The sequence below is a fragment of the Balaenoptera ricei genome, chromosome 3 (genome assembly GCF_028023285.1).
Source record: "Balaenoptera ricei isolate mBalRic1 chromosome 3, mBalRic1.hap2, whole genome shotgun sequence".
NCBI lineage: Eukaryota > Metazoa > Chordata > Mammalia > Artiodactyla > Balaenopteridae > Balaenoptera > Balaenoptera ricei.
In genome coordinates this window covers 180,426,914-180,441,542 of record NC_082641.1, presented here as the reverse complement: position 1 = coordinate 180,441,542, position 14,629 = coordinate 180,426,914, and the positions used below count along the sequence as shown (strand labels likewise).

General features: G+C 51.9%; 1 protein-coding gene across 1 annotated transcript; it reads left to right on the top strand.

The window, feature by feature from the left end:
- The first annotated feature begins 5,265 nt into the window (after nucleotides 1-5,265).
- Nucleotides 5,266-14,323, top strand: DOHH (deoxyhypusine hydroxylase). Its single transcript, XM_059919898.1, has 5 exons — nucleotides 5,266-5,369; nucleotides 9,299-9,623; nucleotides 11,256-11,332; nucleotides 12,446-12,686; nucleotides 13,948-14,323. The coding sequence occupies exons 2-5, from the start codon at nucleotides 9,350-9,352 to the stop codon at nucleotides 14,265-14,267; spliced, it is 912 nt and encodes a 303-aa protein (XP_059775881.1). The 5' UTR covers nucleotides 5,266-5,369; nucleotides 9,299-9,349; the 3' UTR covers nucleotides 14,268-14,323.
- The last annotated feature ends 306 nt before the right edge of the window (nucleotides 14,324-14,629 follow it).

The window sequence follows — 14,629 nt, the reverse complement described above, 5'->3', positions numbered from 1 at the left end:
TGGGCTATCTAGTTGTGGCATGAAGGCTTAGTTGCCCCGTGGTATGCGGGATCTTAGTTCCCCGACCAAGGATCGAACCCACGTCCCCTGCATTGGAAGGTGGATTCTTAACCACTGGACCACCAAGGAAGTCTCTGCCTGCCTCTTGTCTGTAGAAGGACTTTAGCCTTCTAGGCCTTCCCCAAGTTCAAAAGAGTAAATTTTATCAGAAGTGAGAAAATGCAGAAAGGAAGGAAAACAGTCAAGCAAGACAAAATAATAATATTTTAGCCATTAAACAAAGTCAAGGACTTTTAGTTCGTCCTCAAGGGCTATAGATGATATTCTGAGCCATGTCCTTTGAGCTGTTTTGCAGATACTGAAACCCCCACCAGGTGGAAGAAGTTAACTGCACGATGCCCACAAGCACATAGACCCCAGACCGGTTGGAATCAGAAGGCTGATGATGTTGACTCCCAGTTACCTCACCATCAACCAATCAGAAGAATGTCCATGAGCTGATCACACACCCCACAAACCCTCTCCCTTACCCTGTCTTTAAAAACCTTTCCCTCCTACACAGTTGGTGGGAATGTAAGTTGGTACAGCTCCTATGGAAAACAGTATGGAGGTTCCTCAGAAAACTAAAAATAGAATTACCATGTTATCCAGCAATCCCACTCCTGGGAATATACCTGGACAAAACTATAATTCAAAAAGATACATGCACTCCTATGTTCATAGCAACACTGTTCACAATAGCCAAAACGTGGAAACAACTTAAACTACAGTCTGAACCCCCAGTTTTCTCCAATGGACTTTTTGTTTATAACAACCCATCAACAGCTGAATGGATAAAGAAGATGTGGTGCAGACATACAATGGAATACTACTCAGCCGTAAAAAAGAATGAAATAATGCCATTTGCAGCAACATGGTTGCAACTAGAGATTCTCATACCAAGTGAAGTAAGTCAGAAAGAGAAAGACAAATACCATATGATACCACTTATATGTGGAATCTAAAATATGGCACAAATGAACCTATCTACAAAACAGAAACTGACTCATAGACATAGAAAACAGATTTGTGGTTGCCAAGGTGGGGGGGGAAGGAGAGTGATGGACTGGGAGTTTGGGGCTAGTAAAAACAAACTATTACATTTATAATGGATAAACATCAAGGTCCTAATGTATAGCACAGGGAACTATATTCAATATCCTGTGATAAACCATAATGGAAACGAATATAAAAAATGTATATATGTGTATAACTGAGCCACTTTGCTATACAGCAGAGATTGGCACAAGATTGTAAATCAACTATACTTCAATTAAAAAGCAAAACAAAACAAACAAACAAACAAAAACCAAACCAAAACAAAAACACCTTTCCCTGAAAGGCTTTGGGGAGTTTGGGTCTCTTAAGTACTAGCTACCTGGACTCCTTGCTTGACCCTGCAATAAACGCTGCGCTTTCTATACCACAACCTAGTGTCAATAGATTGGCTTTAGATCTATTGTCAATAGATCTGCAGGTTCAAGATTCCAAGTTCTCGGACATACACAGGCCCGGCTTTTGGGTGTGGCCTCCCATATCTGCTTCCTGCACCCCTGGGTCTATCTCCACTCACTCCCAGAGCATCCTTGGGCCCGATCACACCTGGCACGCTGCCCCGAAGCCTTCCAGAGTCAACACAGCACCCAGGGTAGTCCTGTGTGGACATTAGTGTGAGCCACCAAACGTGGTCCAGATGGCGGCCCTGCGAGCCAGGCAGGTCCACTGTAAAGCCAGTTCTCTGCATCAGCTTTCCAACACACAGAAAGACAATAGAAAAGTAACACACTACTATGTATAAGCTAGATAGCCATCAAGGACCTACTGTAGAGCACAGGGAACTCTACTCAATATACTTCAAAAAAAATATTTATTTATTTTATTATTTATTTATTTAGGCTGTGCCGGGTCTTAGTTATGGCACGTGGGATCTTTAGTTGCGGCATGCGGGATCTATTCCCCGACCAGGGGTCGAACCCGGGCCCCCTGCATTGGGAGTGTGGAGTCTTAATCACTGGACCACCAGGTAAGTCCCTCTACTCAATATTCTGTGATAACCTATATGAGAAAAGAACCTAAAAAAGAATGGAAATAGGTATATGTATAACTGAACCTCTATGCTGAACACCTGAAACTAACATTGTAAACCAACTATACCCCAATAAAATTTAAAAAAAGAAAAGAAAAGTAACAATAATCGGGATGTCGGCTCCATGAGGCCAGAGACCGTCTGTTCGTTTTCTGCCCTCTGTCCCAGGACAGCGCCTGCCACACAGCAGATAATAAATATTTGCAAAATGAATAACTGAATGTTTAAACCAGCAGTTGGCCTATCAAAGTGACTTATTTGCTGTGCGTGGCATGTTGATGTTTTTCATTAATCGCCCTCATGTTTTAAAGGAGAGATTGCATGTAAAATCAATTGCTGCCTGGCTTCCCTTAAAATTGGAACATCTAGGGAACTTCCCTGGTGGTCCAGTGGTTGGGACTCCATGCTCGCAATGCAGGGAGCTCGGGTTCAATCCCTGGTCAGGGAACTAGGATCCCACATGCCACGCGGTGAGGCCAAAAAATAAATAAAGATTTAAAATTAAAAAAAAAAAGGAACATCTGGCCACAAAGGGCAATGACTGGCTGGAGAGGGGTGGCAGCCACCCATAGAAGGAGCCTGGGTGCCCCAGGCCCCCGTTATGTTTGATTCACCCCCTTATGCTTCCTGCCTGACCCAGAAAGCAGGAGATGGCTGAGAACAGGACCCTGAGTAGCCAGGCGAATTCTGTCCCCTGATCAAAGTGACCACCTTGTGAAGGCTGCCAGCTCGCCCTGAAGGGGCTGCTGTCACATCCCTAACAAATGTCCAAATAAAATAGTACAGTAAAAAAAAATTCAAGCAGCACAGGGAGGTATAAGATTTAAAGTAAGTACTCTGGGTAAATTGTTGGCCATTTTTCAAAAATTTTACCCATATGTAATTTACATATCTAAATCCATTTATGTAAATGAGATCACATTATTGATGCTGTGCCTTGCTCTCTTCACTTTTTGGAAGTACATCTTGGACCAGTTTTCATTCAACGTGGGTAGATCTTCCCATCCTTTTGTAGGTCTCAAACCCATGTCCCCTGCATTGGCAGGCAGATTCTTAACCACTGAGCCACCAGGGAAGCCCTTTTTTGCCATTTTAAATAATGTTACAATGAATACTTCTTTTTTCACTTTTCTTTACACTAGTGTCAGCGAAATTCCTCAAAATGGATTTGCAGACTCAAAGGTTCCACATTTAAAAGTTAAGACACTTGTCAAATGTTTAACTTTGAAATGTTTAAACACTGAGAATAGAAGTAGCTCTCCTTTTCACTGCCACCTATTTTTCCAACAGTTTATTGAGGAAACTTTCAGATGTACAGAAAAGTTGAAAGAATTTTACAGTGCACTGTCATATGCCCACCGTCCACTTTCTCCAATGAACATTTTACTATATTTGCCCTATTATGTATTTATCCATCCTTTTATCCATCCATCAATATATCTCACTTTTTATGCATCTCCAAATAAGTCACACACTTCACATCCATTAGGATGGCTACTATCAAAACAGAAAATAACAAGTGCTGGTGACAATGTGGAGGAATTGGAATCCTTGAATGTTGCTGCTGAGAATGTAAAGTGGTGCAGCTGCTGTGGACAAAGTTCAGCAGTTCCTCAAAAAGTTAAACATAGAACTACCATATGATCCAGAAATTCCATTCCTGGGTATATGCCCAAAAGATTTGAAAATAGGGAATCAAAGAGGTACTTGTACACTAATGTTCAGAGCAGCATTATTTACAATAGCCAAAAGGTGGAGACAATCCAAATGTCCATTGATGGATGAACAGATAAACAAAATGTGGTCCATTCATGCAATAGGAAGGAAATTAAAAAGGAAGGAAATTGTGATTCACGCTACAGCGTGGATGAACCCTGAGGGTAACTATGCTCAGTGAAATAAGCCAGACACAAAAGGACAAATATTGTTCGATCCCACTTTCTAAGCTTCCTAGAGTAGTCAAAATCAGAGACAGAAAATATAATAGAGGTAACCAGGGCCTGAGGCCACTGTGAATAATGCTTTGATGAACATGGATGTACAGTTATCTGAGTCCCTGCTTTCATTTCTCTTGGGTGTAACTAGGAGTGGAATTGCTGGATCATATGGTAGTTCTATGTTTAACTTTTGGAGGCACCGCTATATTCTTTGACACAATCGCTTACAAGCTCTCTTTCCTCTGGCTGGTGGCAGCCAGTGGTGGCTTGGACCTTCATGGGGGCGGTAGATGAGCAAAGTGCCTGAATTACGACTCTATTTCAGAGGTAGAGTTAACAGGACCCTGGATGTCTAGGATGGGGAGGCTAATGGTTCATGGTTGCTCCATCCTTCCTACGTGTCAAAAACCTTGTACTTAGCCTTAACAGAACTCTTTCTTCCAAATGCCATATCCAATCCAGCCACAAATCCTGTTTGCTCCACCTTCAGAATTAATCCAGAATCTGAATACTTCTCTCTCCCTTCACCGTCCCTCCTGTGTTCTACTCACCAGCCTGAATGATCCTGTTAACAGTCAGAGCATGCCATTTCCCTGATTACGACACTCCAATGGTTTCTCATTTTGTCAGAGTAAAGCCAAGTCCTTCCTAAAACTGCCCACCCCATACACGCACCAACGTGCCTATTTTTTCCTCCTTAGCCTGTCACCACCTAATATGTATTTTTACTTATCCTATTACTGTTTGTCTCCTTCAGACAACCAGACTGTGAGGTTGATAAGGGTAAGGGCTGCAGGCCGTCTTGTCCTCAGCGCCCATAAACTATTTGTTAAATGAATGAATAAACGAACGACTGGGTCAAGTCCTATTTTTCATCCCTCCCAATCTCGCGTCTAGCCACGCGACTCCATTGGCCGCGCCCCTGAAACTTGACCACGCCCCAGGGACGCTACGCATGCTCTATCGCTAGCCGGCCCCACCTCCGGGCTGAATCGGCACAAACCATTTCCACTCGTCGTACTGGCTGGGGAGGCCGGAGAAAATCTCTTGCAGGGAAAGGATGGAAGTTGCCCTTCCCTTTCCCTGAGAAATGCCCTTAGACTCCGACTGATATGTGAGGGTGAGCTATGGCACCAGTGCTAACTCGCGCTTCCGGGCCTCCTCACGCTGCGGAGCCTTTGACTAGATTTCCCCCTCGGTGCTGCTTTGGTACCGTCCGGCCCTGTCACGTGGGCGTCAAGATGGCGGCCCCCAAAGCGCTTTAGGAGCGTCGCGGGTGGTGGCAGCGGCGGGAGCAGGCCGGTCCGGTAGGTCCTCTGATCCGGGAGCTCGCTGGGGCGTTCCGGCAGCGGGGGGAACGTGGAGGACGCCTCGTTGTGGGTCCCGGCTCTGGGATTGTTTGGCTGGGGGTGTCAAAGGGCTTTCTTCTGACAGGTCCCGGCGAGCTCTTCCCCACGAATTCTGGAGACTGCCTCCGGGGATCTCTTCACTAAAGAGTCAGCACGTGGGGCGGGGGTCCCATGTTGGGCAACCCCTTTATTGGGGTTCTGGGAGAACCAACCTGTGAGGGATCCAGTACTGGGGGATCCACATAAACAGAGCTAGAGACACCCAGGTCCTGGGAGTCTCTTCCAAGGAGCTTTGGGGAGTTGGTCGTCGCTGGGGGATCCTGCGAGCAGCCCCGAGGTATGCCGTGTCGGGGCGACCCCTCTCTGAGGGGCGCGTCTAGTTATCAGAGATCTTTTTGTTGGGAATTCTTGGTTTAGAGAATCCTCAAGGGGGAGGATTTCCAGCATCCAAAACGTCTCTTACTCCATCCCTTGCTAATTCTATGTGTCTGTCTCTAAGACACACCTTCGCAGGGGTGAGCGGATTCCCAGATTCTGCCTTGGTTGGGGGCTGATCCCCTCAACCCCATGTCCATACCCCTGTCCCCCTTCCCACTGAAAAATGGGCCTAAAATATGAGTAACAGGCTTCCAGGTGTACCCCCTTACTTGGCTTCCTGCGTATAGAGGTGGGTGTTGGGCTCCCTGTGGAGATTTTTCTTAAAATAAATTTATTTATTTATTTTTGGCTGCGTTGGGTCTTCGTTGCGGCGAGCGGGGGCTACTCTTCGTTGCGGTGCGCAGGCTTCTCTTGTTGAGGAGAACAGGCTCTAGGCGTGTGGGCTTCAGTAGTTGTGGCACGCGGGCTCAGTAGTTGTGGCTCGCGGGCTCTAAAGAGCAGGCTCAGTAGTTGTGGCGCACAGACTTAGTTGCTCCGCGGCATGTGGGATCTTCCCGGACCAGGGCTCGAACCCGTGTCCCCTGCATTGGCAGGCGGATTCTTAACCACTGCGCCACCAGGGAAGGCCCTCCCTGTGGAAATATTTAATACCAGCTCTGGTTTATCAAGTGCCTACTAAGTACCAGCAGTGGGTACTAAGTGCTCTATGAGCATCATTCCATTCACAGCAACTCTGTGATGTCCATGTGCCCCTTACGCCCATTTTACAGATGATACAGATTTATACTGTGTATAAACCACTCAGTACCGTGCCTGGCAGGCAGTGGATGCTCAATTCATTCAACAACACTTATTGAGTGCCTGCTGCCATAGCGACAGACACTGCGCTGGCCTTGGGGATACAACAGCGAACAAAATAGTGTGTGTCTCTCCTTTGTGTCTTGAGGGAGGCCCTGCACAGACCGGGATTCAGGAGTCCTGGGCGCTGTCTGCACTTGACTTGCTGTGTGACCCCAGACAGGTCACAGCTCATCCGTGTAGAAGAAAGAGTTGGGTCTCGATGGTCCATAATGCCTTGCCAGCTTGCTCATCCCTGGCTTCCGTGGTTTCTGATGACCACTCTTTTGCATGTCACGTCCTTTGATGGTCACCTGTGAGCAGGCAGCTGCACTTCCCCCATTATACCTGCTCAGCCCTACTGACGCCTCTGGGAGCTACAGCCTGCTTGTCAGGTTCACGAAGCATGTCATTGGTCTGGAGGATGGAGCCCAGCCTTAGCTGTGTCTTTTAATCTTAATCCATCTATTCAACATGGCGTTTGTGGTTTAGAGCTTGACTCGGGAGCCCAGCTGCCTGGATTTATAACTCTTCAGCGGTTCCTAAGCAAGTGATTCACCTCTTTGTGCTTGTGTGTCCTCTCCAGTAAAACGGTGACAATCATGGTGCTTGTCTCAAAGGGTTATGGCGAGGATGGAATGAGTTCAGGAATGTAAAGGGCTTAGAAGAGATGTGTGGCACATAGCAGATCCTATGTAAATGTCAGTTGCTGTTATTATTATGGTCATTGTTCTTACTGAGGAGTTGTGGGCTGGGAGTACAGCAGTGACTAAGAGAGACTCAGTCCCTGCCTTCAGAGTTCTCATACGAGGGTTAAGACCAACCATAAGCAGCTAAACCGAAATATCAAATATGATATCTCGTGGTGGTAATTGCTTCGAAGAAAGATAAAGCAGAACAAGACCGGGATCAGGGAAGGCTTCCCCGAGGAAGTGGCATTTGCGACCCAAGGAAATGAGAGAGTGAGCATGGGGGCATTTGGGGAAGAGTGTTCCTGAGGGCAGGAATAGCCCGTGCAGAGACCCTGTGGCAGAACCGTGCCTGGTGTGTTGGAGGAACAGTGGGGAAGCCTGGTTGGTGGAGCAGAGTGAGTGAGGGGGAGAGAGGGAGGAGGGGAGGGTGGGGAGGTGATGGAGGCAGGTCGTGCAGGGCCATTGGGACAGTTAAGGAGTTTGGAGTCTTGAGGCCCATAGGAGGATTTTGTGAGGGAGTCACAGGGTCCAGTTTATATACTGAAAGGATTCTTGTATCAGTTACCTGTGCTTTGTAACAAATTACCCCATACTTAGTAGCTTTAAAGAATAGTAAACACTACTTCCCACAGCTTCTGTGGGCCAGGGATCTGGACCAGGTTTAGCCAGGTGGTTGTGGCTCTCATCTCTTGTGATGTTGCAGTGCAGACACTGGCTGGGGCTGCGTCATCTGAAGGCTGGAGAAGCTGCTCTCAACCCGCTGCTCTCACCTGGCTGTTGGTGGGAGGCCTCGTTCCCCACCACGTGGGCCCCTACATACGGCTGGTTGAGCCTCCTCACAGTATGGCTGCTGGCTTCCGCTAGAGCCAGCAAGGAGGAAGCCACAGTGTCTCTTATGACCCTCAGAAGTCACACTGCCATTTCTCCCATATCCTGTTATTCACCCAGGTCAGCCCTATTTGGTGTGGGAGGGGGCCACACAGGGCACGGATACCAGGAGGTGGGGGTCATTGAGGGTCATCTTGGGGACCAGCTACCACATTCCCTCTGGCTGCTGTGTAGAGAGCAGACCAGCAGAGGTCATTGCCAGTGGACAGTAAGTGTCCTACATACAAACCTTCAAGTTGCGAACTTTCAAAGATGTGGACGTGCGTTCACATGTCCAGTAAGTTAGTTCATGTGTCTGGTGTACCTTGTCACGTGTGTGCATCGTCTACAAGTGGTTGTGCTTTTGTGTACTTTACTGTACAGTACTGTGTAGAGTACAGTAGTACAGTATCTTTATTTCAAGCCCAGGATGTTTGGAAGCAAGCGTAAAAGCAGTGGTGATGTAGCTGGTACTGCTAAGAACCGCCAAGCAATAACAATGGAAGCAAAAGTGAAAATAACTGAGAGACTGGGGCCAGGCGAAAAGATGGTAGACGTCACTCGTTCTTGTAACATGAATCGTTCAGCCATCGGAACAATTCTAAAGAACAAGGACAAGATCATGGAACGTGTGAAATCTGCTGTACCAATGATGTCGACGATAATACCAAAGAAGCGTGGAAAAGTGATGGAGGAGATAGAGAAACTTCTCAATTTCCTTTATTTTTTTGTGGGTTTTTTTTTTTAATGTATTATCTGTGTGAAAAGTATTATAAACCTATTACAGTACTCTATAGCCGATTGTGTTAGTTGGTACCTAGGCTAACTTTGTGGGACTTATGAACAAATTGGACTTACAGAAGCACTCTCGGAACGGGAACTCGTTTGTATGTAGGGGACTTACTGTATAGGCCAGAGGCTCAGAGAGGGAAAGTACCTTAGGGAAGGCCACACAGCAAGTAGGCAGGGCCGGAGCCGGGCTTTGAACCCAGATGCCCAGGCTGGTCAGCAGTTAGGAAACCATCCCCACCCCCGAGGTCCTAACTCTGAAACGAACAAGTCAGCGAGCGGCGAAGGGCGCCTCTCACCTGGCCTCTTGGTTTTCTGCCACAGGTTCTTGAGCCCACGAGTCGCCTGGTTTAGCCCAAGCCCAGCGGCGGCGCCATGGTGACGGAGCAGGAGGTGGAAGGCGTGGGGCAGACGCTGGTGGACCCCCAGAAGCCCCTGCAGGCCCGCTTCCGGGCCTTGTTCACACTGCGCGGGCTCGGGGGTCCAGCAGCCATCTCCTGGATCAGCCGGGCCTTCAGCGACGACTCGGCCCTGCTCAAGCACGAGCTGGCCTACTGCCTGGGCCAGATGCAGGACTCGCGGGCCATCCCCGTGCTGGTGGCCGTGCTGCGTGACACCCGCCAGGAGCCCATGGTGCGCCACGAGGCAGGTGAGCGGCGGGTGAGGGTGCCGGCTATACCAGGCTGGCTCTGGAAGGGGTGGGCGATAAATATCTTCCCACGGTCTCTGTCCCGGGTCTCAACTCTGCCACTGCAGCATAAGCGCCACCCTGAACCCCAGTCGACAGATGGGCGTGTGGCCGCCAGCCAGTCCAACTGTATGGACCCTGAGATTTGGATCTCACATCACTTTTACGTGTCATAAAATGTGATCCTTTTGATTTTGACTTTTTTTTTTTTTTTTAAATGGCTCACGGGCTTAGTTGCTCCGTGGCATGTGGGATCTTCCCAGACCAGGGATCGAACCCGTGTCCCCTGCATTGGCAGGCGGATTCTTAACCACTGCACCACCAGGGAAGTCCCCTTTAGATTTTTAAAAAACCATTTAAAAACGGAAAAACCATTCTTCGCTCATACAAAGACATATGGTGTCTTTGGATGGTGGCCATGGATGGTCAACCCCTGAGGTCACTCATTCAGTTCATTCACCGGACATGTTTATGGACTGCCTGCTGTGGGCCAGGCCCTGTTCTCACAAGGGACTCAGACGGCAAACAAGATGGAATAGGAACATCCCTGGTGGGTCTGTGCAGCCGAGGCTGCGTTTGTATTGATATATCCAGCGAGCTCATAGCCAGCAGGGCGCATTGTTTCCATTTGATTGTTTTTGGGCCTTTTTAATACTCCCCACGATAATCTCCAGCTATGCCAGGCTGCCCTGGAGACCTCTCAAGATCGCAATCACTGATCCTGTTGGAGCTCTCCTTACAAAGAATGTTCGACCCCAAACCTCTCTTGTCCCATAAGCGCTGTTCGTTTGAGTGTGTGATTTTGTAGAACACCCAATCGTGTTATGGTGGAAACACTTATGTAAGTGCTAAGGAGGAAAATAAAGCAAGTGGCGGGATGGGGGTGCTGGAGGTGTTGCCTTTTTTTTTTTTTGGCCTCACCACGGGGCATGTGGGATCCTAGTTCCCCGACCAGGGATCGAACCCGCACCCCCTGCATTTGACATGCAGAGTCTTAACCAGTGGACCACAAGGGAAGTCCGGTGTTGCCATTTTTAATTGGTGGTTACCAATTAAAAGACCCGAGTGAAGTAAGGGAGTTATCTAGGTAGATGTCTGGGGAAAGGTGCTCCAGGTAGCGGGCACAGCCTTTGCAAAGGCCCTGAAGCAGGATGGTGCTGGTCTGCTGACCCTCCTTGCCCACGCTGCAACTTAAAAACCTCCTCCAGGTTATCAGGGCTCCCCTTGATGGGCTCGACTCAGCCAGCTGTTCTTGGCTCCTTGCCACCCATGTCCCCAAGTTGTAATGACACGTTTGTCTGTGTCTCCCCTCTAGGCCATGAGCTCTGGGGGTGCGGGCCGGGGCGGGGTCCGAGTCTGGTTCCAGCAAAGCCTGATTTCTGGGGAAGGGACTCTTAATTGGCACAGCTTCAGGGCTGGACCGGCTCCAGCTCCAAACCTCAGTGGCTGGAGCGGCCTGCAGGATACAGGCAGAGCGATGGGGAGGGGGATCACGGAGGAGGCGTTGGTGCTGGTTAGTGCCTCTCCACCCGCCGAGGCATTCAGGGCGTTTTCCAGCCAACCAACATGAGCTCTCTGCCCCGTTCTTCTCAGGGGAGGCCCTGGGGGCCATTGGGAACCCAGAGGTGCTGGAGATCCTGAAGCAGTACTCCACCGACCCTGTCATCGAGGTAACGCAGCCCCTCCCCCACACCCCCTCAGACCCTGTGCCTGGTTGCCAGGGTAACCACCTGGCCCAGGGATGCCAAGAGAGGACCACTGCCCCACTGGGCAAAGCTGAACTCTTGATTCACATGTAACACCTGCCCTGGTCGGCCGGCCCCGTCCCCCTCTCCCCTCTCCCCTCTCCCGGACTCCCACCGGCAGTCCCTGCACCTGTGGGAGATCCCCCAACCCACCCACTTCTCCACCTCTGCCGCCCGGGGCCACCCAGCCTCGTCCAGGGTCTCCCTGCTGCCTTCCTCCTTCCTTCTTTTTTCTTTAAATAACAGTTTTATTGAGATATGTCACATACCATAACATCCACCCTTTGAAAATGTACACTTGGGTGGTTTTTAGTACATCCACAGAGTTGTACAGCCGTCGCCACTATCTAATTCCAGAACATTCCATCCCCCCCAAAAGGAAACCCCACCCCCATCAGCAGTCACTCCCCACCCCCTCCCCGGCCCCTGACAACCATGAACCCACTCTCTGTGTCTATGGATCTGCCTGTTCTGGACGTTTCCCATCAGTGGAATCACACACCGTGGGTCCTTCTATGTCTGGCTTCTCTCACTGAGCATCGTGTTCTCAGGGTCCATCCACGTGGTAGCGAGTGTCAGTGCTTCTCTCCTTTTCCTGGCTGAGTGATGTTCCCGTGTGTGGAGGGACCACATTTGTTTATCCATCATCTGTTAACCTACTCTGTGCCTAAAGACTCACGGTTTGTCATCACCTTTAGGACAAAATCCCAAGCCCGCAGGCCCCAAGTAGTCTGGCCCAGCCACCTCAGGTCATCTCTGTTGTTGGCTCTTCCCTGACAGGTCCGGCACGTCCTGCCTCGGGGCCTTTGCACTGGCTGATTCCACCTGACGCCTCTCTCACTGGTTCTGATGTCACCTTCGAGCTAGCCCCTCCTGGCCCTCTGCCCCTGGTCACTTTCTAATCACAGCAGCCCCTGCTGGTTTGTCTCCAGTCTGGAAGGATCAGTTGCTCCTGTGTCTGCTGGCTCCACCCCTGCTAAACCGGGAGCCCTGGGGGCTGGGGGAGGGCCCGGCACATCCACCCCGCTGTCCCCGCAGGTGGCAGAGACGTGCCAGCTGGCCGTCCGGCGGCTGGAGTGGCTGCAGCAGCACAGCGGGGAGCCGGTGGCTCAGGGGCCCTACCGCTCCGTGGATCCGGCCCCATCCGCCGAGGAACGCGACGTGGGGCAGCTGCGGGGGGCGCTGCTGGATGAGGCCCGGCCGCTCTTCGACCGATACCGAGCCATGTTCGCCCTGCGCGACGCTGGCGGGGAGGAGGCTGCCCTGGCGCTGGCCGAGGGTGAGGAGGGGCCCCGGGGGGCAGGGTCGGGGCCCTTTGGGGAGGCCCAGTGGCCACATCTGTCATACGGGGCAGCCCAGCGTCCCAGGGCACTTGCATCCTGGGGCAGGTACTCCTCTTATTACCCCCTCTTCTCTGTGGAGGAAGCCTAGGCCCAGAGAGGCAGAGATACTTGCCAAAGATCACACAGTGGTCCGAGCAGCAGAGTTGGGATTTGATCCCCAGAGGCCCTGTTTTTTTGTTTTTTGTTTTTGTTTTTTAAATTTTTTTGGCCACGCCGCGAGGCGTGCGGGATCTTAGTTCCCCGACTAGGGATCAAACCTGCACCCCCTGCATTGGAAGCGCAGAGTCTTAACCACTGGCCCACCAGGGAATTCCCCAGAGGCCCTGTCATCATTTACTTGTGTCATTTTCATCCCAGCTCTGCAGGGAGCCCCGTGCAAGCCTGCGGGGCTGTGGTTCCCCCTCCTGAAAAGGAGGGGGGGGCGACTCAGGGAATCCTGGGGTCCCCTGGCACCCCCCCCCCCAATGCCTGAGGTGGTCTGCTTCTGGTCCACAGAGCACTCAGAGCCCCCTCTGCCCTCCTGGAGCTTCCTGTCTGGCAGAGGAGATGCCCGGCCATCACCATGACCCGGGACCCAGGGGATGGTGGGTGGGAGCACAGAGTGGGTGGGTGGTGGGTTTGTCCTGGGTAATGCTCGGAGCAGGGGCTGCACAGTCTGGCGGGCCTGCTTCAAACCAGCTCTGCCTGAAAAGTGGCACCTGATCGCAGGCAGGTCGCTCCCAGGTCCGGCCGCGGGTCCCCATCAGGAGAAGTGTGGCCTGTCTGGCTGTGGTGGGGTGAAAGGCCCGGGACTCCCAGTGTCACTGATAAGACTCTATCGTGAGTGGAGTCGTGTGGGAAGCAACCCAGAAGCACAAATGCACAACATGCCTGCAAATAGCACTGGCTGGTGTGAGGACAACGCAGAGTACAGAAGCCCAGGCAGAGGCCGGGAGGGACCCTGGGCCTGGGAAGGAGGAGGCCACGCCTGGTCCGGCCGGAGGGAGGGCGGAGTTCCCAGTGCCTGGCTGGACCCTCGCTGCTTCTCCTGCCCCGTGTCTCCGGGTCCTCCCTCTGAGCAGCGCTGAGCGCCAGGGCGGGGTGTCCTCGAGACGGGAACCCTTTCCACCCCTCTTGGACACTTCTGTCCCCAGGCTGCCCCGCCCCAGGTCCCCTCCTGTCCCGATGGCGCCCCCAGCCCGCAACTCTCTCCCGCAGGCCTGCGCTGCGGCAGTGCCCTCTTCCGCCACGAGATCGGCTACGTCCTGGGCCAGCTGCAGCATGAGGCGGCCGTGCCCCAGTTGGTGGCGGCCCTGGCGCGACCCACCGAGAACCCCATGGTGCGGCACGAGTGCGCGGAGGCCCTGGGGGCCATCGCCCGGCCTGCCTGCCTGGCCGCCCTGCGGGCCCACGCGGCAGACCCCGAGCGTGTGGTGCGGGAGAGCTGCGAGGTGGCCCTGGACATGTACGAGTATGAGACGGGGTCGGCCTTCCAGTACGCGGACGGGCTGGAGCACCTGCGCCCACCCTCCTCCTAGGGCCGCGCCCGGCTGTCTCCCTCGAGGACTCTGCCCATAAACCGTGTTGGAATGAATTGCATCTCGCTTCCCTGTCTCCCAGCCGCTTTCGCATCTTGAACCCCCAAGTGGACTGCAGGCTTCCCGGGGCCAGGCTGAGGTCTCTTCTCTGCCCCTCTGAATGCAGGGCTGCAGTGTTGGTGTGGGAGGGGTATCTAGGGGGTCCGGGGACAGGGCTGTGCTCTGGGGGGTTGGGGTGCTGTGGCCCAGCTTCTCTAGGAATGAGGGGGTGCAGGGAAAGGTGCTGTGGGCAAACCCGTCCCCGTCGGGCTTGGGCAGGGTCTGGGGGCATCAGAGAGCTGTCCTTGGGGTGGGCAGGTGGT

Coding starts and splice junctions, on each gene's coding strand:
- DOHH (XM_059919898.1), top strand. CDS start 9,350: ATGGTGACGGAGCAGGAGGTGGAAGGCGTGGGGCAGACGCTGGTGGAC. Junction 9,624..11,255: donor CATGGTGCGCCACGAGGCAG/GTGAGCGGCGGG, acceptor CGTTCTTCTCAG/GGGAGGCCCTGGGGGCCATT. Junction 12,687..13,947: donor TGCCCTGGCGCTGGCCGAGG/GTGAGGAGGGGC, acceptor TCTCTCCCGCAG/GCCTGCGCTGCGGCAGTGCC.